Source organism: Lycium barbarum, chromosome 2 (genome assembly GCF_019175385.1).
Source record: "Lycium barbarum isolate Lr01 chromosome 2, ASM1917538v2, whole genome shotgun sequence".
Classification (NCBI taxonomy): Eukaryota; Viridiplantae; Streptophyta; class Magnoliopsida; order Solanales; family Solanaceae; genus Lycium; species Lycium barbarum.
Genome location: NC_083338.1, coordinates 152395030 through 152422142, shown reverse-complemented (window position 1 = coordinate 152422142; position 27113 = coordinate 152395030). Strand labels below are relative to the sequence as shown.

Genomic DNA, 27113 nt, shown 5'->3' with positions numbered 1-27113 from the left:
GTAAGTAAGGTTACGCGCTATAAATTGTACAGGTTTATCCTTTTGAGTCTCTCTCTCTTTCAATATCTTGTCTGTACAGAAAAAAGACGGACTATTGGACTATAAGGTAGTACAACTAGTTTGCCAAGAGGAACCAAAACTAGTTTGTGAAGAGGAACCAAAATCCTCTCAAAGTTTTTGCGGCACTAATGGAGGAGTTTTCTTCTTCTTCATCTTCAATAGGAACAACAATGCTTCATTTTCGAAGAATTTGGTTGACAATTTCCTTGTTTCAGGTTTGACTCATCAGCTTCGCCGTTAACTGAATTCGCAGCACATTGTGTTAAATGAATGAATACTCGCCAGTCACAAGTTGCAGAATAACGCTTTTTGCCTGTTCGGTTTACAATTGTAGATTTGTCGACTTCGTTTTCTAATTGAAACAAACGTATTTCAGGTTTTATTTAATTTCCTCCATTCTTCAAAAATGTTCATGACTCAGAAGGTCTCTGTTTCTGACTTCGTTTTCTTTTTGATTTCCGGTTTTCCATTGAAAATTCTGAATTGTCTCGTGGAAATCTGATGTTTTGCCTGGTTTCTTTGTGGAGTTGCTTTATACTGCAACATTCAAGGGAAAGTTACGGATATGCACAGTTCGGCCATCTAATTTACCAAACATGGCCGTAATAGTATACACTACCTGTACACTTCGGCTGTATAGATATTATATATATTATATGTATAGGTAGGTATGTTATATGTATATTTAGTACAATCTATACACTACCTAAACAGTGTCATACATATTTTGTAAACTAGGTGGTCCAATGGTATTTGACGGTAATTTTCCCAAAATTCAAATTTTTATTTTTGCTGCATGAGATTCATCTAACAAATTTCTCTCTTTTTGTGTTTTCTTGAAAACTGGTAATGTTTATTTTTCCTGTATGTTGAGATTTTCTTTTGCAAGTCCCCCTTTCAGGGCTGAAGTTACTCAAGCAGCAATAAATGAAAATAATTTCTATGATTTCAATAGTTTTGAAAATCTTTTTTGAACCGAGCTGAGTTACAAGAAAATTATCTGTGCAGGTCTTGTTTATTGGTTATACAGTGACTGCACAAACATCAAATTCCTCTGCAATGTAAGTTTCATGCATTTCTATCTTTAAAGTGAATTGTAATACTAAAAGAGAATCTATGTACATTTGAATCCCAAGGTAATCAGCTGATTTATTTTTATTTTACAGAATAAACCTAAACTAAAACCAGACTGAACTAAATGTCGCTAAGTTTACTGAGATAGAGTACTTGTGCTATAAAGAAAAGAAGAAGGGAATATTTTTATTAGTTATTTAATATTTTATTGAATTTTATTTTATGAAATAAACCTAAACTAAGACTAAATTGGACTTCGTGAAGCGAGGTTTACTGAAATAGTGTACTTGTTCTAGAAAGAAAACAAGATGAAGTGCAACTCTTGAATTTAGTCTGTCTCATTTTTCATGAATTATATGAAGTGCAAACCATTATAATTTGAACTCTGCAATTTGTTCACTTTCTTAGACAAAGGCATGCTGAAGGATATTGTGCTATGTATGACATTTGTGGAGCACGCAGTGACACGAAAGTTCTGAACTGTCCCTTTGGTTCCCCTTCCGTGAAGGTAAATATTGTTGGATACTATCGATAAACCATTGTCGGTACCTTTTATTTGCCTCATCATAGTAATAGAGGTATGGTGGCTATCCTGAGCTAGCCATTCATAATTGTTGGCCTCTACAAGATCTGGCCCCCCTCACTCCTATCATCTGTCTTGCTGACGCGACTTCTCTCCAAATCACCTATGCTCAGATACTTATATGCGGTTCTTTTGATTGAATTACTCTAAAACTGTTTGGATAGCCAATTATGTTCACCTGATATTTTAATGTTACCATGTACAATATCTTGTGCTTTGCAGCCAAGTGAGCTACTTTCATCAAAAGTTCAAAGTTTGTGCCCAACGATAACTGGAAATGTCTGTTGTACGGAGACTCAATTTGACACCTTGCGATCACAAGTCCAGCAAGTAAGATTTTTCCATATTATCGATTTTATTTTGGGTCTTGTTTGCTTTCAGCAGCTCCTAGTGTTGAGAATGCTTATCTGAAAATTGAGTGGTTTTAACAGTAAAGATAATCCGGACTATAATTTTGATAGCTCTGAGGATCTTTGTAGGCAAGTGATTCTAAATAAATTAAAGGTTGTATGGCAGAGCGTCTTTTTCCTTTGGCATGGGGCTCTGTAGGAGGCTTAAGGATTGGTGCTTTAGTGATCAGCTATCACATTTGATGGTTGTGCAGTAACAGGGTCCTGTTTTTTTGTGGGACAGGTGCTGAGTTGGAGATGACTCTAGCCTTCTCATCTGAGGAAAGTTCTTGATTTTTGTCACGATTGAGATCTTGTAGAATATCTACTGATTCATTCATCAATTTTGTTTTAAATCCTCTACTTACCACAAATTGTCTGATTAATATTAGTAAGGTACGGGGGGGCACACTGTGCGTAATTTAAATTGTCAGAAGTCAATCACGAATAGACACAAGTTGAGAGAAAATAATAGCATAGGATAGTAGGGATAGAAGGTGGAAGAAAGGAATTACAGGGAATGTGAATATAATGGCTCTTCAATCACTTCTTTTTTCTGGTTGGTAGGGTGGTTATAAGAGTATAATGCGTAGAAAAATTGCTATAGGTTTCAGAGTAATTTTACACATAAGCATCTCGTTCCTCTTACATGTGTGTGTAAATAGAATCTATCTATTTCTTTTTTGGGAGGGGCTGGGTGGTTGAGACCTTTTCCATTTTGACTTATGTGTAAATAGTGACAATTCTCTTCTAATTCTTTGTCATTAAGAAATCCTCTTTATCCAATTACTTCTTTTGTAGGCGATTCCCTTTCTCGTGGGCTGTCCAGCATGCTTGAGAAATTTTTTGAATTTGTTTTGTGAACTTACATGCTCTCCGAACCAGAGCCAGTTTATCAACGTCACATCTATTTCCAAGGTAAGTGCTACCTACGTGGCCATTTTGTTATTTTAATTTCGTCCACACTGTTTACCAATTGTCCTAAGCACTTTAGTGAAAGATGATTTAATCTAAAATATCATGTTTTGTAACCGTGGCACCAATTGTCATAAATTTCTTTGAAAAGGCAATTCATGATTTTCTTGTTTTCAGGTAAAAAAGAATTCTACTGTCAATGGAATTGATTTTTTCATAACAGACACTTTTGGTGAGGAGTTGTACGAATCCTGCAAGGATGTAAAATTTGGTTCAATGAATACCAGAGCCATAGATTTCATTGGCGCAGGTGCTAAAAATTTCAGAGGTAAATTTTCTATTCCTGGTTCCTGACCTTGAATATATTTACACATGTTTTTTTTTTTTGTATAAGGGAATATATACAAACATGTAGAAAAGTGTGCATTTCTTCATATTGCCATGCCTCAGTAAGTAATGTTATTGGCTTTCTGTAATCATCATCAGGAGGGCCTGTTGCATTGGGTTGAAGAGGTTATACACACACACATGCCACACACACATTATAACTGGCAGTTGCTCTTTGCTTTTGTTACGAGAGAGAGATAGATAGAGAGAGAGAGAGAGAGAGAGAGAGAGATTTGGGGTGATGGTGGATAAAGATATGATATCTTTTATCTAGTCTATTATCTGCATGCTATGCTGACACTTAATTTGGCAGAGTGGTATGCATTTATTGGAAGACGAGCACCACCGGGAGTCCCCGGATCTCCATATGCAATTAATTTTAGACCAGCTGCTCCTGAGTCATCTGGAGTGAAACCTATGAATGTGTCTACGTATTCATGCGGTGATACATCACTAGGCTGTTCATGTGGTGATTGCCCTTCAGCTTCTGATTGCTCAAGTTCAGCTCCTCCTCCTGCTCAGACAGAAGGTTCTTGTTCAGTGAGAATTGGGTCTCTCAAGGTGAAAAGAGGCCCATTTTATTGGGTCACATGATATATTTGCTTCTATAACTTATGCACATGGTAGCTCAGATTGAATTTCAGCTTTAAGCATAACTTGTAAAATCTATCTTTGTTGCATTGGTAGAACAGTAAGAAAAAGAAAGTTTTATGAAGTTCCAACTCCTGATTGGTGCAGGTGAAGTGTATTGAAGTTGCTGTCACAATTCTATATGTTGTACTAGTCTCTGCTTTTCTTGGATGGGGCTTTCTCCATAAAAAAAGAGAAGAGACTCCGGTTTCGAGAACAAAGCCATTGATCAGTGCCACTGGAAATGGTGTCATCCGCCAAAGCAGCAGGCAAAAGGATGAGAATATTCCGATGCAGGTGAATGCCAATTTGTAATCTCTCAGTGATTTGTTTGCTTGGCTGAGATATCTCCTTTCTTTCATATTAGTGCTACTTGCCTTTACCCTAGTTCCTCTCATCTGTCAAAATGTGAGTTTGGCGAATCAAATATTTCCATAAAAGTGTCTTTCCTTTTGATTTCCCAGCTTAAATACTTATCCAGTTACATGAAGTAAAGAGTCTGCTGACCAACACCATTGAGCATAGGCCAAAACTTCTTGTTTAAATACTGTAAAAGGTGGCTGGGTTCTTCTATAAGCTTCTTTCCTCAAAAATAAAAAAGTTGATGTTCTATTTGTTGTAATAGTTTATTAGTTGACTTTTGGGTCATAGCTGGCTCGATAATCAGGTTTTCACAACAAGATATCTCAATTTCATCTCATGTTTATAACTCATTTGAAAACTTCAGATGCTCGAAGACGTCCCTCAAATTTCAAGTGGTGTTCAGCTCTCAATTGTACAAGGATATATGTCAAAGTTCTACAGGTGATTCACTATGCTTTTAATCAGTTATGACCAGTGATTGGTTGAGTATTGTTCTTCCAGAACTAAAATGTTTGTGTAAACAACCCCCCTTTTCCAGGAGATATGGAACATGGGTGGCTAGAAATCCAGTCCTTGTATTGTGTTCATCGTTGTTCTTCGTCCTGGTGCTCTGCTTAGGCCTTTTCCGTTTTAAAGTTGAGACAAGGCCTGAGAAGGTATGATGTGAGCTTAGCTGTCTCAATTTTCTATTATATCATTTCATCCACTTGTATTTGCTTGTATTTACCATTGTTTTAATCTTTTTAATTTGTTGCATTACACATGTCCTGAAATTCCACATTGATACTTTCAGTTATGGGTCGGCCATGGGAGTAGAGCTGCAGAGGAGAAACTATTTTTTGACAGCCACCTCGCACCATTTTATAGAATTGAGCAGGTTCTGCTTCATATTGCTTTTTGCTAGCTACTTTTGTCATTGCCTCTGTAAGGGTTTAGGATAGCTAAGTTGCTCAGCGATTCTGGTCATGTTACAGTTCGGCTATACTTTAAACTATGTTTCTCTTGTCTGCCCTTTTTTACTAAATTAGTATCCTTAAAACTCAAGTAGCTGAATCCCACCTTTCCCATTTATCTGGGTAAAGGGGGTTTCGTGTCTCTCCTTTTCTTTCCCTTTTTTGAGGTAGGGGTGGACTGGATGACCTTTAATTCTCATGGAAATTACTACCCTTATAAAATTTGCAGCTCATAATTGGTACAATCTCAGACGCAGATGATGGAAAGTCACCTCCTATTGTTACTGAAGACAACATGAAGTTACTCTTTGACATACAAAAAAAGGTAATTCATCTTCTTGAACTTTTCTTAGACTTGGAGGAATCATGCTAACATGATTTAAGCAATTGAAAAGTATATTCTTAATATTTCTTCTTTTCCTGGAAACTAAGTTTTCTCCATGTTGAATAGATAGATGCAATCAAAGCGAACTATTCTGGCTCAATGGTATCTCTGCCTGATATTTGTATGAAGCCACTTGGCACAGAATGCGCTACTCAAAGTATTCTTCAGGTACAACACTATAGAAATTATTTATTCTGCGGTTTTCCATAATATATCTCGTAGTAAAGCAAACATTAACTGAACTTTCTTATCGGTATTAATATTTTGAGACAAGTTCTCAAGTTTGTCGCTGATCTCTTATTGAAGAATGTCATGATCTGAAGATAGTGTCAAATATCGAGTACTTATGGGAGAAAAATAAGTAAAGTTCCTTGGGCTGTGAATGATCTTGTGTTTTTCTCTCTGCTCTATGATTGAGTGTAATGACTCTTTGACATGCCATTACTTAGATGTGGTCTGCTGCATGATTTTCCATTAATTTCCTGTTCCTTCCTTCATTGTCCAAATGTTTGCTGTTTATCTAATCTCTAGTGACTCAGCTGCTTCTGTTAATTGTCCATGATGGCGTCTATTAAAGATTTCTGTTAAAGACATCTCTTGAGTTTTCCCTTAAATGTACTTGCAACTGATTGCCACGTTATGTGATGTGCAGTATTTCAAAATGGATAGCAGTAACTTTGATAGTTACGGAGGTATTGAACATGTTGAGTACTGTTTTCAGGTATGTTCTGAGCTAACTTTGTGATGCAGTACTGATTTACTTTTACTTACCTTTTCCTTTTGTCTCTGGTCACTGTTATAATATTCTTCTTCCTTTATAATTTACTGGTTTATCTGTAACTTGCTTTTCTGGTCCACATTGTTGTTTGCCGCATGCATTCAACTATGTCAAAGCAGACTAGCATTAAAAGTTGCTACTACTGTCTGGAGTTAGATTTGTGTTGTTTAAGCATGGATAAAGGTAGAGCGTATTCCTCTAGCATGCACACATCAAGTTGAGATATCCATGCCCAAATTAATTGACTGCAGACATTCTGGGATTTGAACATGTGACATAGTTTGGATAAAAACAAACTAGATCAAATCGACAGTCATTTCTGTTTAAATCAGTAGATGATACCCATGGACCAACCTGATATGCTCAACTCTAAACAAAGCATATCCAAATCTTCATGTTATCCTGAGTATCCTGATGAACTAACTCAGTGCCACAGAATCTGTGATGCCCTTGTTTTGTTTTCCCATCCATCCTTGGCTCAGGAGAGGAGTAAGTTGCTCCAAATTGTTGGATGAGCAAACAAATAGAGATCTTTCGGTTTGTGTCTACTCAGGGTTCTTACGATATCTCTCCACCAAGGAACTAGATATTCTAACAGCTTAAGTTTGTAAAATCAGTCAATTCTTTTTGTGTTCAGAAGCTTTCATTTAATACTTCTTCACAACCTAAAGCAACAAAGTTAAAGCTCATCATCAATCTTCTTTTGCTGTTTCCTTTAGCATTATACTTCAGCAGAGAGCTGTTTGAGTGCTTTTAAAGCTCCACTTGATCCAAGTACTGCTCTTGGTGGTTTCTCTGGTAACAATTACTCTGAGGTACCTCTTTTTGCCCTTTGTGCATAAATTCCTTGATTCAAAGAACTGATTACAATGTTGGTGTAAATTGTATACTGATGATATAAATGTTTCTGAGACAGGCTTCTGCTTTCATTGTGACATACCCTGTGAATAATGCAATTGATAAAGAAGGCAACTATTCTAAGAAATCAGTGGCCTGGGAGAAGGCTTTCATTCAGTTAGTGAAGGTTTGCATGTCATACTATGTTCCTTTCACTAATAGCTCATGCCACTATGTGTCTCCTGAGGACTCTAAAAGCTTGACAACATTTCATTTGATAAGATAAAGTACAAAAAAAGCTTGACGACAGAGGAGTCACTGAGAGATCCTAATGAAAATTTGAGCATCCTTTTCCAATCTTAAATCATCTTTGACTATGTTGTCTGATCAGTTCTGATTTTATGTGCAGGATGAGATATTGCCAATGGTGCAAGCAAAGAATTTGACCCTTGCCTTCTCATCAGAAAGTTCTGTTGAGGACGAGTTAAAAAGGGAGAGCACAGCAGATGCTATTACCATCTTGGTAAGGGAGTGAACCCCCTAGAGTTTCATATTTACTTTGGAATGTTTTCCTGACTCACCTTAATGAGTATTATATCATGCACTTCCTCTGTTGTTTCTGCTCATCTGTTTCTTTTTGTACTTGCTCTGTTCCAGATAAGCTATCTTGTGATGTTTGCCTATATATCCTTGACGCTGGGCGATACTCCCCGATTCTCCTCTTGTTACATTTCCTCTAAGGTACAGTGCTGTTGGCCCTGCATGCCAGCAGCCATAAGTAGTAAAGACTCATGACTGTTGCAACTTTACTATTCAGTTAACACAGTTTAGATTTTTGTATATAACACGCAATAAGAATCAACATCGACATACTTGATGGTTTCTTTGACTTTTTCATTCTCACTAAAAAGGTGGTGTTACCCAGTTTGCTTTTTTGACATTTGTTCTGAATTTGATGGATTGTTGTGTTCCAGGTCTTGCTTGGTCTTTCAGGAGTTATACTTGTTATGCTCTCAGTTCTTGGATCGGTTGGTTTCTTCAGTGCAGTAGGTGTAAAATCTACCCTCATTATTATGGAAGTCATCCCTTTCCTTGTCTTGGCTGTAAGTTGAATTTCGATACTCTCCTTTTCTTTGACTTTGTCTTTCTTTACGTGTTGTTCCTTTTTTCTTTCACTTACAACCCTTTCTTTTGCTTTGATGATCATTGTCAATCACCATATTTTCTCAGGTTGGGGTAGATAACATGTGCATTCTGGTGAATGCTGTTAAGCGACAGCCAATGGAACTGCCTTTAGAGGGACGAGTTAGCAATGCTCTTGTAGAAGTGGGACCATCAATTACACTAGCTAGTCTTTCAGAGGTTTTAGCATTTGCAGTTGGAAGTTTCATTCCGATGCCAGCATGCCGCATTTTTTCCATGTTCGCAGGTCAGGAACAGCCTGATTCTAGGTTTAGAGAGTTGCTAATATTATATGAATTCTAACATCCCTGTGCCTGGAGCTTCTGTTCTTTATCCCTTTTCTGTGTTTTGCCATGCAGCATTGGCCGTTTTGTTGGACTTCCTCCTGCAAGTTACTGCATTTGTTGCCTTGATTTGTTTTGATTTTTTGAGAGCCGAAGATAACAGGATTGATTGTTTCCCATGTATTAAAGTGTTTGGTTCAAATGCTGATCCTGAAAAAGGTAAATCTGGGAGCTTTTTACCAAGGCTGTTAACTTTCTTCCAATCGAATGAAGCCCTTATATCGAATGATATTGTAGGTAATCAACAGAGAAAACCTGGGTTGCTGGTACGGTATATGAAGGTAATGGATTGTCTTAAATGTTTCTAAATCTCATCCTTTGTTCTCTCTGAACATCAGCTTATGATCTCTGAAATGCTTTTTGGTGTTTGTTTTCTTTTTCTAGTACAAGGTTTTTCTAAAATCTAAATGAAAAGGTTACACTGTCGTATACTTATATACCATCACGTCTTAGTACTATCGATCAACAATAACATCTAAGATTGTTTTACTTTACTATTATAATAGATGTTTGATCCTGCTATTCTTCTAGTTTTACTTTCAAAGTCATAAGCTTCTAGGTATGACTAAGCAAAATCTAAACATATAACTATCAGGATAACTCTGAAGATGTTGCTCATACTGCAGCTATTATTTTAAAGATCTTTATGAAGTACTTATTTACATATAAGCCATATGACATCTTGAAGGACTGGATATTGTTTATGATTTTCATTGATTCTTTTTTTATGTCTTCTTTTTGATGAGTGAGTAAAATGTCGTGAAAAAGGAGAAATCTGGAATCCTAATTAAGAAGAGTTCCATTCTACCAGATCTGTGTTATCATCTGCCCATGGCTGAGTATTGTAAGGGCACCAAAAATATAAATGAAAATATTGCTATCATCTGCATCAGATACAGATATATGCTCCTTGTCCTCGAAAGGCCTGTGGTTTCTTTGTCTCAACTTTAGTAGTTACTTCCCAAGCCATATTTCTCCTCCCTCCAGCACCCAAGTAATGCCTCCCATGATCATAATCGATTATTTAACTCGTGTTTCACCATTTGGACCTTGTGATGGTAGAGATCTTGGTAACTTTATGGGAGTTCTATACATCTTGGTAGCTTTATTCTGCTCATGAGTGTAGAGTTCTGAGTTCTCTACATGTTATATTTTGATCTACTTGGTGATCTTGATAACTAGAGCTGTTTATTTCGTATTTGTTAACCGTTTTGATTTATTTCATTTTTTCACTTTTAGGATATTCATGCCCCCATCTTGAGTCTCTGGGGAGTAAAACTTGTCGTCATATGTGTCTTTGCTGCTTTTGCATTGGCGAGCATTGTAAGTTGCATCACCTTTTTACTATGTAATCTTCATCTCTTTCTGCTGGTTTTATTATATTGAGCAACCTGGTGGGGAAGTTTGATCTCCTTATGCTTATATCCTTCAAGGCATTATGTACAAGGATTGAACCTGGTTTGGAACAACAAATTGTTCTTCCTCGTGACTCATACCTTCAGGTTTAGTACCCTAATTAATGTGCATTTACGAATCTGGTTTTCAGAAAGTTGCTAAGTATGATATATGTTTGCTGTATTTTGTGCAGGGTTACTTCAATAATATCTCAGAATATCTCAGAATTGGACCACCTCTGTACTTTGTTGTCAAGAACTATAACTTTAGGTATTATGGATAATATACTCCTCTTGTTTAGCAACATGCTTCTCAATATGCTCACTTGTTTTCTGTTATTACCTTCCCTTAAATAAGAGAAAATTGTTCTTCGAATGATTTTGCATTAACTTTGACAAAACTCTTGCTTACCCTGTTCAAACTAGGAACGACTTGCTTGGTTAACAAGCATGAATTAAATGTCAGAACTTTGAGCTATTATTGGTGGCAGATGTGAATGTTGAACTCAATAATCCTAATGATTGAGAATGTCATTTTACTTTCTCAGTTCTGAATCAAGACAAACGAACCAGCTTTGTTCTATCAGCCAATGTGACTCCGATTCTCTATTGAATGAGGTAAAACTCTTGTTCCTTTTGAAGAATCAGGTGATTAACATGCTCTTGAGTCTTGTGAAGCGGAGTCTTCCTGTAATTTTGCTACATGTAGAATTGTCTCTCTTCATCTGGATGGTATAGTTTTCGGTCTTGGCCTATGTTTTTTGGCTGCTGGGTTTGGGAAAGGGATCGCATTTGGTTTATAGCTGACCCATAACTACTTAGCGCATCTCACTTAGAGATCATGTGCCTTCTAAAGTTTATTGCATATGTTCTTCATTGATGCCAGGTTATGGTTTATGTATCTTTTTTGATTGAGGAGATATTTTCCTCATCTTGTTCTGCTTTACTTTAGCTTTACTTTGTATTCTGCAGATTGCCAGAGCATCTTTAATACCAGAATCAAGTTACATTGCTAAACCAGCTGCTTCATGGCTTGATGATTTTCTTGTTTGGACATCTCCAGAAGCATTTGGGTGCTGTAGAAAATTTACAAATAGTAGTTTTTGTCCCCCTGATGATCAGGTTTGGTTACTTTCTTCCTAAAGAAGCATATTCAAATAATTTACAAATAGTAGTTTTCTTAATATAATACTATTAAATAAAATAATTACTTGTTAATCTTTAAAATAATTGTATTAAGTTTCTCACTATAAGTATGTGTCTTCTTTCAGCCTCCTTGTTGTTCACCCAGTAGTGGTGGCTCCTGTAGCCCAAATGGCGTATGCAAGGATTGTACAACGGTAATCCAGATAATCATATCTGATATAATTTGTTATGTGTGCTTTATATTGCAGTGTGCCAATAAGCAAAATGTGTTCTTCAGTTTCAAATATCTTTTTTACTTTGGCTTTTGAGAGATTCTCCTTGGACATTATCCACGTCAAGCTAGAATCGTTTGGTGAATACCTCAGTTTCATGAAAATCATTAAGCCAACAGAAAACTGTTGAATTGATTAATTAACTAACATTTGGTATCCTTCAGTGTTTCCGTCATTCAGATTTAGCAAATGGTCGCCCTACAACTGAACAATTTCGAGAGAAGCTTCCATGGTTCCTGAATGCATTACCTTCCAGTGATTGCGCTAAAGGTGGCAATGGGGCTTACACCACTAATGTGGAGCTTGAAGGTTGATCAATTATATGCATATTTGGTTGTTTCCCTTGAACATGATATAGATCCTTGCAGTCAGTAGCAGTTGTTCCTCTGAATCAGCTCCCGTTAATTATATATTTTCTCTTTTTGTTTTGTTCATCAGGCTACGAGGATGGTATTATTAAAGCATCAGCCTTTCGTACATATCACACGCCTCTTAACAAACAAGTATATAATCATTCGCAACCGTTTACCTTATAGTTCACTAGACTTTGTCTAGGGGTCCATGCCTTCAATCTTAACCCGTCTTCTTCAGGTTGACTATGTCAATTCCATGAGGGCTGCACGAGACTTCAGCTCAAGGCTTTCTGATTCCCTAGAGGTAATTTCTGAATGCAACATAATTTATAGAGAGTACTCTTACTTTCGTTTTGCCAATAATTACCAGAACAGAAGGAAAGATAATCTGGAGTACTGATTATCTGATCCAAAAACCTATAGGCATGATAGTTGTAGTATGAGAGTTCTAGTAAGTTTAGTAAAAAAAATTCATTTTGGAACTTTCGAGAGATTCTGGAGGTTAGATATTTGTATCATCGTGTTATGCAGATTTTATATAACTAGAATATAATTATCTGCACTTACAAGAGTCTAGGTAAAAAGGAAGAACAAATTAACATTGTGGCATAAAAGGAAATTGTGCCAAGTGAAAGGTTCTTACACCCTGCACTTAAACCCCATAATAAGCTGCTACATTCGTCCCATTATCTTCTTCCCGGCAATCGCACACTTGGCACGCATTTCCATTAAAAAATCTCTGTATTAGCCATGACTTATCTCTTTGTCTCGCAGATGGAGATCTTCCCGTATGCAGTGTTTTATATGTTCTTTGAGCAATATCTAAGCATATGGAGGACGGCCCTAATTAACTTAGCTATTGCTATTGGTCAGTGTCATCTCTCTGTACTTTAATGCACCTTTCAGCTGATGCATGATATAACTTTGACGTTATTGATACTTTGAAATCTTTATTCTCTTTATATATGCTGGTTATCATTCTCAATTAGGAAACATTGGGTAGTTTTAAAATGACTAAACCCATTGAGAGACATTAATTATTCATTTTTTTTTTTCATTTTCTACAGGTGCTGTATTTACTGTATGCTTGGTTATCACATGTAGGTTAGTAGATTATCTCTTGGAATGCCGTCCCATTCCTATCCTTTCTTGCTTTCTTGAACAAAACACCTTTATTTTTTGTGTCTGTGATATTAACTCTGTTTCTTTTCACCTTTCGCTACATCTAGTTTTTGGACTTCAGCTATTATCTTGCTTGTGCTGACCATGATTGTTCTGGATCTAATGGTATATTTCCTTCTTTGAACAATTGTTTGAGTTCATATCATTGCACCTGGTATTTTTCTCTCTAGCCGTGACATTTTACATCGTTTTGCAGGGAGTAATGGCAATTCTAAAAATCCAGCTCAATGCTGTATCTGTTGTTAACCTTGTGATGGCCGTTGGTATTGCTGTTGAATTCTGTGTCCATATAACACATGCCTTCTTGGTTAGTCTTCTATCAGAGTATCTATCTGGTCTACTTTTCTTGTTTAAAATAATGGGGGAATGAAGATCAACTTGAGTAGGTTAAGTAAGAGAATTACTGTATATTAAATAAATGTAATTGTCTCCAAAGGATTGAGAAGGGAATCTGTGTCTGAGTGAGTAGAACGAATGACTAATAGATTCAAGTAAAACTTTAGGCCTCTGAAGTAAACTGTTTGAATGATATCTTAGATATTAGCAATGAACCTCCTGCAGCGAATTGTACATGGGCCTCAAACCTTAGCTTGGGCTGTCAATTATGACCCCACTCATGTAATAGGAAGTCAAAACATGATCCTAAAGTTATCTCTTTAACATTCTCTGCACTTTATGCAGGTTAGCAGTGGAGATAGAAACCAACGCATGAAGGAGGCCCTGACTACTATGGGCGCTTCTGTATTCAGGTCTGGCATTCTCTTAAACTATTGGAGAAGTTAATGTCGATTATCTCTCCTTATGTTAGAGCGCGTAGAAAGTACATTTTATTTTACTGTTCCTTTTTATCTTTTAAGTGAAACTATCTTCAATTGTCAAGTCTAACTTTTGACTCTTATCAATAGGATTAACAATAGTGAGTCAGCGTGTTTATAAACAGATATAACTACGAGTCCTTTCTAGAGCAATGATTAAGGGCTAGAAGGATATTAGCATGATATGAGTACATGTCCATGAATGTTCGAATTTTAGAACATAGCTATATTATATGAAATGAGGAGCTGTCAGGAATAGCTAGTCATGTCAAAACAAATATGAAAAATAGGAATTAAATTGACCTGTAATGAGCTGCGTAACAAACTAGAAAGGATCTGATTCCTTTCAACCTATGCTTATTGGCACAGAGAATAGCTAATGGACCTAAAGAGCATGATGCATTTGAAGATTTAATGCAACAAAGAAACACAATGAATGTGTTAGACATTGAAGAAAATATACATCTGACAAAGAATTCTCACTTTTTTTGTTTACTATTCCCACCTTTTGCAGTGGTATCACGCTTACAAAGCTGGTCGGTGTCATTGTTCTTTGTTTCTCAAGGACAGAAGTTTTTGTGGTATGTCTACTTGCATGGAAAGTCATAAATGGAGTGAGCCACTTTTTCTGGTTGTCTTCATCTTAACCTACATTTGCAGGTTTACTACTTCCAAATGTACCTGGCTTTGGTTCTTCTTGGTTTTCTACATGGACTCGTATTTTTACCTGTAAGTGACCTGAAGTAATAGCATCCTCTTTTCTTCCATTGACTAAATTCTCTCTTTCACAACCTTCTAAACTAATTATCCAGGCTATTGTTATCAAAATCTTTAATCTTAAACTGAATATATGATAAGAATCTTTGTGGTGAGTTTCGACTTTGCACAATCTTTTTTCTAATCTTTATTTTTTACTCTTGTGATTAGAACTAAAAAGTTCCATCACTTTCTTTAAACAGCGAAAGGAAAGTTCAATGAAAAAATTGTGCTAAATAGTTTTACTGCACAATAAATAGAATGATATTCATCCTACTAAATAACCATATCGTATAATTGAATTATTTCCTAACATAGAATATCTCTGTTTTGAACTGAATGACCATCTTCCTTTCCAGTCCAGATAAAAATTGTTTTACTTCTCTTAAAAAGATTCTTTATGCATGCTCTTTCCCATTCCTAGTTTATATTAGTTAAGTACATGTGGGATTTTATGCCACTTCTCAATTGTATAAGCAATTCATACTATAACCATATGAGTACAATCACTTTAGCTAGTGAACTTAATTTTACTTAAATATCTTAGATTTCCTTAAGTGGCGATTATGTTGGTAGCCATACCAGAATCCTGTGAGATGTAAAACTGTGTCGGAAATAATTCATGGAGATCTTGAAGTATGAAGCAAACTTGGCTAAGCCTTTTAAGTTGTCCACTTGCTCCTCCGTTGCAGGTACTATTAAGCATTTTTGGTCCGCCATCAAGATGTGTGCTTGTAGAGAAGCAGGAGGATCGGCCATCTACATCTTCCCAATTCTAATCTAATCAGAGTCTCCTCTTTAGGAAATATATTCTTTTGTTCAGAAGCCATGACTTGATGTTTGATCCACCAGATAGCAAGCAGGATAACCGGTGATCTACCTACAGCACAAATCTGATACAAGCTAATGCATTAAAAGAGCTGCCTTTTGTAGGATACATAATCTTTTCTTTTTCTGTTTCTCTTTTTCTCTAGCTTTTGGGTTTTTGGGTTGGGGGAGGGGGTTAGGAGGGAGAGCTTTTGAAAGTACATGGCTGCATGTATAACCTTCTGGAGAACACATCAGAATAGTTCTGTTAATTGTAAATTAATACAATTATATTCTCTGTAAAAGAAGTAAAAATGAAAGGTATACATATCTTTGGTTTCAGAGTCAATTTTGTGTATACACAGGCAATTGTGGCTTTTAGTATCTTTACTTTCTGCAGCCTGGTTATCTCTGGAACATAGTATAGTTTTTTCTTATTTTTATATTAAGCCATCACCATTAGATTGTGAACGTATGTTGTGGGGGGTTTGGCTTGACCCCTACCATGTATTATATAAGTAAAGATAATTTACAATGACTAGAGGGGGACATGGAACGTTGCCTCTAGTCTACAAAAGAGATTGTAAAAACAATCTAAAAGGGAGGAGACAGCCAAATGAACAGAATCCTCCCTAGCTATCAAGATATTCTAGCTTACAAAGAAGTTACATTTTTCAAATCTTCTTCTAAAAGTAGGAAGTTGTTGCTTATCAAGTTGAATTAGCCCCTTGATTTCTCTTGGTAAATTCCTTTGAGAAAGATATAAGGTCCTCCTTCTACTTGTTGAAGCCATTCTAGCAAGGAAATCAGCCACCATGTTAGCCTCTCTGTAATAGTGAGAAATTTGCACAGTTGCATCTTTAAGAAAGCCATCTGTGTTGTTGATTGTCTGTATCTTTGTTGAGCAGCATCATGATTATGATTTGGGAGTCTAGCTCAATTTGCACATTATCAAAGCCATGATTCATGCACCATCCAATGCCATGCTCATGATTTGGGAGTCTAGCTCAATTTGCACATTATCAAAGCCATGATTCATGCACCATCCAATGCCATGCTCAGCAGCCAATGCTTCTGCAATATTGTGACTCTCACAGTCCAAAGAGATAGAAAAAGCCATTATTGGATCCCCTTCCTCATTTCTTAGAATGCCACCTATTTAGCACTGTTAGTAATATCCACAAAACTGCCATCAGTGTTAAGTTTAAACCATCCCATCTCTAGTTTTCTCTAACATACAGGGATGCATTTTACCACAGGGCTAAGTTTTTCAATCATATCACCATTGTTACACCAGTAGCCTTCTACATTGGAGTCCGGAACCTAAATGACCCCAAAAAAGAAGAAATGAACCAAAATACCCCAAGAAAAAAAAGTGATAACAAAATACCTTTAACGCATTTTTTTTATGCGTTATATAAAAGTGAGTTAACGTCTCCCGTTAAAATCCGTCACCCGAATTTTCTTTAAAAAAAAAAAACTAAATGAAATAACGCACTATTTTAGTGCGCTATCCAAGCTAAGCCTACCTTAGGCTGGGCGAATTAACTGTATCCATTTCAAAAACTATGCAAAAGTTCCCATCTTTTAAAATATTTATAATACTCCTCCGTTCACTTTTACTTATTTAGTATTCTAAAAATATATTTTCACTTTTACTTGTATTTTAGTATATTAAGAGAAGATATTTTTTTTTCCATGTTTTACCCATAGTAGTAATTACTCATTTCAAATCATTTTCAAGCCATTAAAAATTTACATCAATTAATATGAATATCGTGATAAATTTATGTATTTTATTTATTATTTCTTAAGGAATGTGCAAAGTTCTAGACAAGTAAAAGTGAATGGAGGGAGTATTATTTTATCTTCTAATATTATAAGAATATTTTCTAACAAATTGTTACCAAAGTATGTATTCTCTTATCTTTTGATATTTATGAAAAACATTTATTCTTATAGAAAGTATTTATTCTCTTACTTTGTAATAATTATCTTTTAACAAATTATTTATCCTCTTGTTCATTGGCTTGTTGGTTTTTTCTTAATTAATGTTTGTTTAGCTAATTCTAAAAACAATCGACTCTAAGATCTGTTTGCCAAAGTAAATAATTTTTATATAAGTGAGGATTAATTACACTAAATACTAATGTAAATAAGAATTAATTCAAGGTACATACCTTGTATTTTAAAATCAAACATTTACACCACTTATACTGTGAAATTCCTACCTTTGATTTTAAAATGCAAGGGTGTATCTCAAATTAGTTCTTATTATATGAGTATTTAATGGAAAGATAACTAGAATTTTAACGTATTTGGCAAAAATAATTTTCTAAAAAATCTTAATTATAGTGATGTATTCCCAATTTTTCAAACAAAAAAATTAACTTCTTAAGAAATATTACGCAAATGAAATTGTACCAAAATAAATAATTTTCAAATAATTTTGAAGCGGAAGAATAAATAAAGAAAATAAAGATGAGGAATTCTTATACAATAAAATATTATAATTCAATATAACTAAAATAACTTGTTGCCTAACGTGCAAGAAAGTTAATAACAATAGTTGACACGTTTTATTAAGTAATTTGTGTTATTTATAATTTTAATTTATCTTTTAATAAATACATTTAGTTACGGCATACCCCATAGAGAGTCACTATTCTCATAGTATAAGTGGGGTAAATGTTCGATTTAAAAAAAAAAAAAAAAAGAGGTGTATCTCGAATTAATTTTTATTACATGAGTATTTAAAATAATTAAACTTCAATTATAATAAAAAATTATTGTGGTAAATAGATCATACACTCATTGTTTTTAGAGTTAGCTAAACAAACACTAACTAAGAAAAGGGAGCAAGAAGTCAATGAACTAGAGGTTAAAAAATTTGTTAAAAAATATGATTATAAAATAAAACAAGAGAATTAATAATTTTTCATAAATATCAAAGATAAGAGAATAATTTTTTTTTAAAAGGTTCTTATGGTATGAGAACATTAAATTAATATTATAAATATTTTAGAAAAAAATTAATTATAAATATTTTAGGAAGTTTGATTTGCTATCAAAAAAATATATATTTTAGAAATGGAAACTTTTGCATAGTAATGAAATGGGTACGCTAATTGTAAGTATATATGACATGGTTACATAGCGCACTAAAATAGTGCGTTACTTCTTTTTTTATTTTATTTTTTAAAGAAAATTCGGGTAACGGATTTTAACGGGTGACGTTAACTCACTTTTAGATAACGCATAAAAAATTGTGTTAAAGGTATTTTGGTATTACTTTTTTTTCTTGGGGTATTTTGGTTCATTTCTTCTTTTTTAGGCTCATTTAGGTTCCGGACTCTCTACATTTTTTTTTTTTTTTTTAAATCCCTTAAACTAATAAGAAAGTGGGAGGTAATCCTTTTTCTTTCTTAATCTCATTTTATCAATTATATATGAGGACGGAAAGCGGTTGAGAAGTTGAAGGCACCAATACACAATACTATATGAAGGGTTCAATGTTTTCCTTGCGCCTTAATGCACAGTAGTAATTGCAGTAACATATCTTGTTTTCTGTAATGTAATTTGCAAGCTATTTCTGAATGGCTAGTGATGCCCAGGGTGGTTCTCTTCATTTGCAGAAAGATTCACAACATAAAGAAAGTAAAAGTACTCACCATGTTTACTAGAAGGCCACTGAACCAATTTCTGGCTGAAGGAAGGAATAGGAAACTGCAATCACAGGGCTCTATCATACATCTTTTTTTTTTCTTTGAATATTTAAAAACTAGGCATTTACAGACATGAAATAATGCAATTAAGATTCGAGATTAACATAAAAACCCTAATTTTCACGTATTGCATACGATCAAGTCTCCAATCAGAACACAAGACTATGGCTCTAATACCAACGAAGTATTTTGAAGCGTAAATACTAGTTCGAAAACTTTCAGGTTTCTCCATAGCGGAAACAGATATGCAGCAACCACGACTCGTGTCACTGATCGTTAGGAATCCTCACAAAGCGGATGAACTCCCTTTGTCCACAACCTAGATATTCCTCTAACGGATTATGCATAGATTATATCCTAACCCTAGTCGTTTTCTATTGTGAAAAATCATCCTTTTTTCCTACACCCATAATGGTATATTTATATGATAGTAATAGGGTTTAGGAGGAGGAGGACTAGCTAAAGGGTTAACGAGCTAGTTAGCACTCCTTATGGGTGGACCCGACCCAATAGCAATTTTCCAACACCAGCTGTTTTTTGCAAATTGATGATAAATTCAGTTGTAAGTGACAAGCTATGTAGGTATTGCTAGCAATTAATACTTTGCCATCTTTCTAATTGGTTACTGAATCAACTGAGTGTAATTAAAAGAGCCATATTTTCCATCGAGCTAGCTTCTTAATTCAAGCATTTAAGATATATAGATGTCGTGTTTAATGTGGACACGAAAGTGATCGAAGAACAATTATGTGTTTAATGTGGATATGAAAGTGATCGAAGAACAATGATGCATGCTCCTTACGAGTATTGTTAGGACCAAATATTTTAAACCTTTCCGATCCAAGTTGGCAAGTTACATGTGATTGTGGTGCCTATAATTAACAGTTAAAAACTTAACATAAATTATTTTTATATAATATTTTGAAAATAGTTGAAACTTTTAAAAATTACTTTTTAAAATTGTGTTATTTCCTCTAAAATTAATTAACTTGGGTTGGCTCATAGATGTAGTAAGTTGGACCCCATCTGTAAACCATCTCCTGTTTAAGTAATTGGTAACAATTGTGTAAAATTAATTGCTTCAACATATCCAAATAATTGATTTGCTTGTCATGAATTTAGCGTCGTAGAACTCAAAAAAAAAAAAAGGTAAGAATTTTTTATACAAGAAAAAGGTTTGTTTAGGGTTGAATTCATCTACAAATTGGTAAGATGAAGATACAACATGTTATTCTGATTGTAAAAAGTTATGTTCACACCCATTTTCTTTTTTAATCAAAGCATCCCTATTCTCGAGCTATAAATGCAATTTTACTGCACTTTAGTCATTTACTGCAATATTGGAACGATATTCCTATGAAAATAAGAGGGGAAATAAGAATGCTCCTCTTGTTTGTATGGACAAATTTCTTGGACCATTTTTGTATGATGGGCCTAGTTAGAAGTGTCAAGTGTGTATGAACTATTTGTTGGACTATCGTTTTAGTATATGAGCCCAAATGATGATCTTCTTTAGCAAAAATACAAAGGGGCGTCGTCATGGTTATCATGAAATTTATGAATAGTGTAATCTTAAGCATATCATAACATGTTTTACAAAATGTTTGGGTTTATTATATCTCAAAATGTGAAGATATCACCTCATTTTATGCTAACTCTGCTATAACTCAGGTCTGGAAAATAATTGAATAGAAGAGATTTTACAAAATTTGCCATCCCTTGTCAGGTGCTTTACCACTGCCATACAGTATAAAATTCACTCTGTATATATTCGTTCAATCAAACAGGTCGTGTGGTAAGCTGTAAACTCACGCTGACATAACTATGAAGCATTTGTTCAGACTACTGAAACTTAGATGAATTATTATTTATTCCACACTTGAATGACTGAAAAAGAAACGAATTATATTGCAAAAGATTAGAAAACAAAATTTCGTAAAACCAGTAAACTAAGTTGGAAGTTTTGTGAGTGGAAAAAGATTTTTCTCTTGAAAAACTAGTCAAACTAGTTTGAAAAACTCATCTTGAAAACTAACCGAAAAATTAGTCCAATGTATAACCAAACAATGATTGGGAAAAGGGAAAAAAATTCTATGGCTAAATGACTCCTAATAACCTTACTGGATGTCCAATCTTTGGGAAAGCAGTTCTAATATGTATAAAAGGAGAAAAAAGCTTTAAACACCTTTCATTTTGTCCATTTCTCGCTTAAGGAGCAAAAATAAAGCAAGACAAACACAGGAGGAACTATAAACTTGTTAGTTTTTACCACATCCTCAACAAAATTAGATACTTAAATTAACATGTCGCGTACTTGTGTTTCCCAAGACAAGCAGTGAGGAATACAAGCACCACCCACTTTTACCATTCCCGTCTATATGTGTCCGAAGACAATTGACAAATAAAACTTTGGAAATATGAATGTATGAAAAGAGAAAATTGCACTATCATACACATAAGAAACCAAGCTGAACTCTTGCCTTCGCTCTGAGGAAAGGAGTAGGTATCCAGATATACTTTAGACCTGATCATGACAGCTCCGTTATCACCCTTTCACATTTTTCTTCCAAAATCTTTACAGCTTCAGTAAACAGCACCTCAGGTGGCAATGCTCCAGTTGACTCTATGGTAACTAGAAAAATTCACAAGAAATAACACAAGTTTATCCGAAGATCAAGCCCCAAGGAATGGTAAATCATTTATCACCAAGAAGCACATAATTGCGTTAATCCAGCAACTGAAAAATATGCATGACTTTTTCTCATGTTACAATCAACCTGAAGCATAAGAATCTATTTCATTCTGCAACTTCAAAATATGCACCAAATTCTAACATATTACACTTAACCTAACGCTTCAACATGCAGAATTTCGATGTGATGAGTAAATTCAGGTTAACCTCTTAATACCCTAAAGTCTCTAAGCACATCACGGACTGAAATAAAATTAATCAGTTATAATCAATTAAAAAATGCTAATATATTACTACCAGTATTTTCTTGGACAAAGTAATATATTATTATCATTATCTCATCAGAGTTACCTCAATAATCCAAACAGAAATTGAAACTCAATAAACTGAGTCAATGTGTTAAAAACCCCTTAAACTATCATTATTTTGCGAATTTCATACCTAAACCATTGGGTGTTCCTATTACCCCCTGGACTATAACTGCCTTTAGATTAAAAACCGCCGGTTGAATATATGGCAAAATGTTTGGGTTAACCTGCTGAGGGTGTGGGGGGATGAAATAAGTCTTAAAATGAGTCAACCTGACACATTGAGTTTATGGGGGTTTTGTGAACACCCAATAGTTTAGCTACGAAACTCGCAAAACAGTGATAGTTTGGAGGGGTTTTAACTTTTAACCTATTCTCTCAATGTTTATTCATATGTACTGCCACTTGGAACTCTTTGGAGAAGCTTTTGGAGCTTGATGTTTACGTAGCATGTCATTTTCCTCCGGGGTATATTTTTGGTTCTATGAACACCCAATAGTTTAGATATGAAACTCGCAAAATAATGATAGTTTTGGGTTTTTTTAACCTATTCACTCCAAAAATTTTGAATTTAAGCTCACAAGAAACCAGATACTAAGGGAACAAAGATACAGATATTATTCTATTTAAAGGATATGCCAAGAGGTTTTGGAGGTCTCTGCAACTTACAGATGAAATGGTCATTTACACGTCTCAATGCTACATTCTTGTCCCACCCTTCCTCTCTGATGCATTCCCTACAAAGTGTGCAAGCCCTTGGTCGTGCAACAGTTGCCCTCTTTTTACCTATACATTAATGCTTGTTAGAAACAGTGGAAAGATCAATATTGCTTCAGCTTTTCCGCTTCGAACACTGCAATTGGTGACCTAATTAAATCAAGGACTGACATATATGTCGCTATACCTTTACCCACATCTTCGATGTCAAACACCTTAACCGGACACTTCTTCACAAGTGCTTCTGCTTCATCATCTTCAATATCTCGCAATAATACAACCTTCAGCACGCAAACAAAAAGATCAAAACCCAGCATTTACCAAAAAATATGCTAGAGTTCAAATTTAAGAAGTGAAATCTGAAAGCTAATAGTCAGAAGGTATTCTATATACATCAAATTGAATATTGTGAAAAAATCCCTAGTCACCTCAGGAAGCATTCTGTACCAAGCGGTAGCCATAGGAGACCACTTTGCATGTGTCTTACCCATGCCTTTAACAGCATGAGCTTCTAGCTCGATTTCCTACAAAGGAGGCATAAAAATACCCCAGAAGTAAATTAAACACCTTAATTCTAAAAAAAATTACCACTAAACATTTTGTAAAGGTAAAATTTCTGTTTAACAGAGACAAATATGTATTAGCATTTAAGTTCAAACCAGAAAGCACTAACAAAATTTTGTGGAATGAGTGAGTGCACTACATACAAAGAGTCAAAAGTTGTTGGTACAATTTTGTGAATCTTAGTTAAACGGTGATATAGGTATTTTAGATCTTCAAAACTTCTGTATCAAATGGTTGTCTAGCAGTATCATCACTTAGTAATATGCAAAGCGGGAAAAGGATACAAAAGCACTAGCAAAAGTGCACCTATAAAGAGTTTGTGAAATAATAAAAGAGCATAGAGCTGATGATCAAATAGCAATACTACAATGCTTGACAATTCAAACATTTGCTCTAATAGTTTTCTTCCTCTGTTTTCTTTTTCAACAGAAAGAAGCAAAGAAGAACATACAAGGCACAAAGTCTACCTGACCACGTCTGAGTTTGGCTACAATGATATCTGCATCTTTGGGGGCAATTGGGTCATTCGAGAATTCTGGTCAAGTATCTTGACTACAGTTGAATGAAGTGTAAGTTTTTGGTTTTGCACTCGAATTTGATGCTTGACTTTCTGTTGCTAGTATCAATTCACTTCCATTGGGTAACCACTTCAGCTCACTGGACAAGACTGCAATTTTTTACACAGAAAGGAAGAAAAATTGATTAGCCCGCATGACTAGTGGCAATCAAATGGAGAACCACACACATGAATGAACAGATAATGCAAAAATAAATGATGAGAAAATTTTCATGATATAAGCATATAATAGTACCTCTTAGTCGTTCACTGCCTTTTTTACAACGAGCATGGCGTTTGAAAACAACTGTATTCTTTTCGTTAGGGACATCATTTTCTGGAAGGGAAAAAAACAAGGTAATTAGCCATCATAATTCCCATCAAAAGCAAACCATTTATTTGAGAAAAGTGGGGAGGGGGATTAAAAGGAAACTCAATAGTATAACTACACATACGATACTACAAGAAGATCTAATACCTGACATATACTGGAAAAGCCTAGGATCGACCTTAATTGGGATGAGACCAAGTCTATGAGCGAGCACTTCATCTTGGATAATGGACGTATTGTTTGCAATAAGAACTTTTTCAATAGCTATGGTCGGGACCTGCATGACAACCAAGGGAAATAAATGAACTTAATCAACATCTCAAATGCCCGACACAATTCAAGCAAGAGTTCAAGTAGAGGAACAAAACAAGCCAGCATCTATTATGAGGAATAAAAATACATATGTCCCAATCATTGAGTTCATCATGTTGATAGATAAGCAGGAAATAACCTCAAACTAGCGTCAAACTAGAAATTTTTGAGACAAAATGGAAAATGTAATTAGTCTTAATTTTCTTTGCATTTCTACGCTTTCTTTCTGGAGCAATATGACAGATGTACATGAAACACAGGATGTAGAGTCCTTGCTCGATTTTATTAGTTCTCTTCCCAGTCAGTAAGGCTCTTTTTTGTAATAGCTTCTAATCACCAGCATTCACTTGATGCAGGTTTTCATCTATTTACCTTACTTATCACCAGCACACACTCTACCCTCCCAAACCCCACATGTGGGATTACACAGGGTATGTTGTTGTTGTATTATCAAAAAAAAAAAAAAAAAAAACAATTAGTAATAAAATTTTACCATGTAGCCCCACTAAGTCAATGAATAGCTTCATAAATTTATCTAAAAGCACGAAACAAACAATAAAACAAAACCTAACCACGGCACAAATTCAATTCAGAAACCTTGAAGAAAAGTGGGGATAAAAAACACGAAAAGGGGTGAGCACCTCTGCAATGAGGATTCTACGAAATGCGTTGGCAAGAGAAGGATCGATACCAATCATGTCAAACTCCAATTCGTCCTCATCAAGTCTCACAACTTCCACTTTGAAGTTATTGCGGAATTGCTCAAAGCGCACGCTATTATCAACACCCATAGATGCATAGGCGCCTGAGTATTGTACCTTCTCTGTCTTCACTCCCCAAAAGAAAACAAATAAAACAAAACAAATATAAGAACAGTAAAGGAAACCTCAAATTCTTAATAGTTAATGGTCAAAAACACACCTGAATTATCACTTTTTCGCGAGTTTGACACCCCAACTATCAGTTGTTTCTTTTTCCTACTTAAACTATCACTATATATGTATTAAAACACATCTCGAAGCTGATTAGGACAACTATAAGTTGTTCCCTTTTCCTACCTGAGCTATCACCATCTATGTACTAAAACACACCTCAAAACTGACTAGGCCAACTATCAGTTGTTCCCTTTTCGTACCTGAACTATCACCATCTACTCAACTAGGTGTGTTTTAATACACAGATGGTGATAGCTCAGGTTGAAAAAGGTAACAGTTGATAGTTTGGGTGTGAAACTCGCAAAAAATGATACTATGACACTCTTTCCTTTTTAGTATGTTTAAAAAAGAATGACACTTTTCTATATCTAGCAATAATTTACCTCTAAAATTCCCATTTTACCCTTAATGAGATGAATTAAGGCCACACAGATATCTATGATTTGTTTTAGGCCACAAGTTTCAAAAGTGTTCCTTTCTTTGTTAAACTCGGCGTCTAGTCAAACTATATCACATAAATTGGGGGGGGGGGGGGGGGGGGACGGAGTAGTTCATCTGTGTTTTTTAATCATTATCTCCATTCAGAACTAGCAAAGTGAAAAAGCACACCACAATAACTTTCATCAAGAAAACGGAGAAAAAAAATAAAAACAAGATGAGAGATTTACATTAGTGGGAGCTAAAGAAGCACAGAGAAGTCGAGTTCTTTGGAGCTCAAGGGGAGGGGGCAACTTGCCCTTTGGCACAACCCGCCTCCGTTGCATAAAAAATTATATAAAAGAGAAATTATTATTACATACATGTTAGAGGGGTGAAACTCAGGGAAAAAAATTATCTAAATTCTGAAGTAGAAAAGTGAAAAACACAATACAACAACAATCATCAAGAAGGGAGGTTTTTACATACATTAGTGGGAACACGAGTCCTTGGGAGTTGAAGGTGAGGTGGCAATTTCCCCTTTGGACATCCCAAACTGAAAGCTTTTCTAACTTTGGGCTGCTATCACTATCCGAAGCACTGCCCATGGCGAATTTTGTGAAGCTGTGTGTGCGAGCCAAGGGTTTTAAGGAATATAACAAGTTCCGTTTTTTCTTTACTGAATGTTTTGTGAGGGATTGGCGGCTAACCAGTAAACAATAGAGTAGTAGTAAACAATAATTATCTTTAATCTATAAATTTATTTGGACAAAAATACCCTCAATTCGGAAAAGGGCTGAGACGCGGGTGAGTTTTAGAACCGTTTGCATTCGCAAAAGTTCCCATTTTTTAATACTCCTCCGTTCACTTTTACTTATTCAATATTCTAAAAATATATTTTCACTTTTACTTGTCTTTTAGTATATTAAGAGAAGATAATTTTTTTTTCAT

At 35.1% G+C, this 27113-nt stretch overlaps 1 protein-coding gene and 1 pseudogene across 2 annotated transcripts; one reads left to right on the top strand and one right to left on the bottom strand.

The window, feature by feature from the left end:
• The first annotated feature begins 52 nt into the window (after positions 1-52).
• On the top strand, positions 53-15954 carry LOC132628214 (uncharacterized). Of its 2 annotated transcripts, XM_060343973.1 has the most exons (39): positions 53-275; positions 1069-1121; positions 1543-1642; positions 1940-2047; positions 2908-3024; positions 3199-3349; positions 3722-3969; positions 4147-4335; positions 4766-4842; positions 4940-5057; positions 5195-5278; positions 5584-5679; positions 5806-5907; positions 6392-6460; positions 7237-7332; positions 7434-7541; positions 7764-7877; positions 8012-8095; positions 8329-8457; positions 8585-8783; positions 8896-9039; positions 9118-9161; positions 10120-10203; positions 10314-10382; positions 10469-10545; positions 10823-10892; positions 11247-11396; positions 11546-11614; positions 11857-12001; positions 12131-12195; positions 12284-12349; positions 12820-12913; positions 13113-13149; positions 13275-13332; positions 13424-13534; positions 13909-13976; positions 14557-14623; positions 14703-14771; positions 15491-15954. In XM_060343973.1, exons 1-39 carry the CDS (start codon positions 189-191, stop codon positions 15575-15577), a joined length of 3903 nt encoding a protein of 1300 aa, XP_060199956.1. In that variant the 5' UTR covers positions 53-188; the 3' UTR covers positions 15578-15954. The 2 variants fall into 2 exon arrangements, with proteins under 2 accessions (XP_060199956.1, XP_060199957.1); XM_060343974.1 differs by lacking the exons at positions 53-275; positions 1069-1121 and having other exon boundaries at positions 1624-1642; positions 2351-3024.
• Positions 15955-21575: 5621 nt separating this feature from the next.
• LOC132628213 (uncharacterized) lies at positions 21576-26854 on the bottom strand (annotated as a pseudogene).
• Between the last annotated feature and the right edge of the window lie 259 nt (positions 26855-27113).

What these genes read in the sequence shown, in the direction of transcription:
- LOC132628214 (XM_060343973.1), top strand. Translation starts at nt 189, where the DNA reads ATGGAGGAGTTTTCTTCTTCTTCATCTTCAATAGGAACAACAATGCTT. An exon ending in CTTTCATTCAGTTAGTGAAG is followed by an intron (nt 7,542 to 7,763) that starts GTTTGCATGTCA and finishes TTTTATGTGCAG; the next exon opens with GATGAGATATTGCCAATGGT. An exon ending in TTTGTCCCCCTGATGATCAG is followed by an intron (nt 11,397 to 11,545) that starts GTTTGGTTACTT and finishes GTCTTCTTTCAG; the next exon opens with CCTCCTTGTTGTTCACCCAG.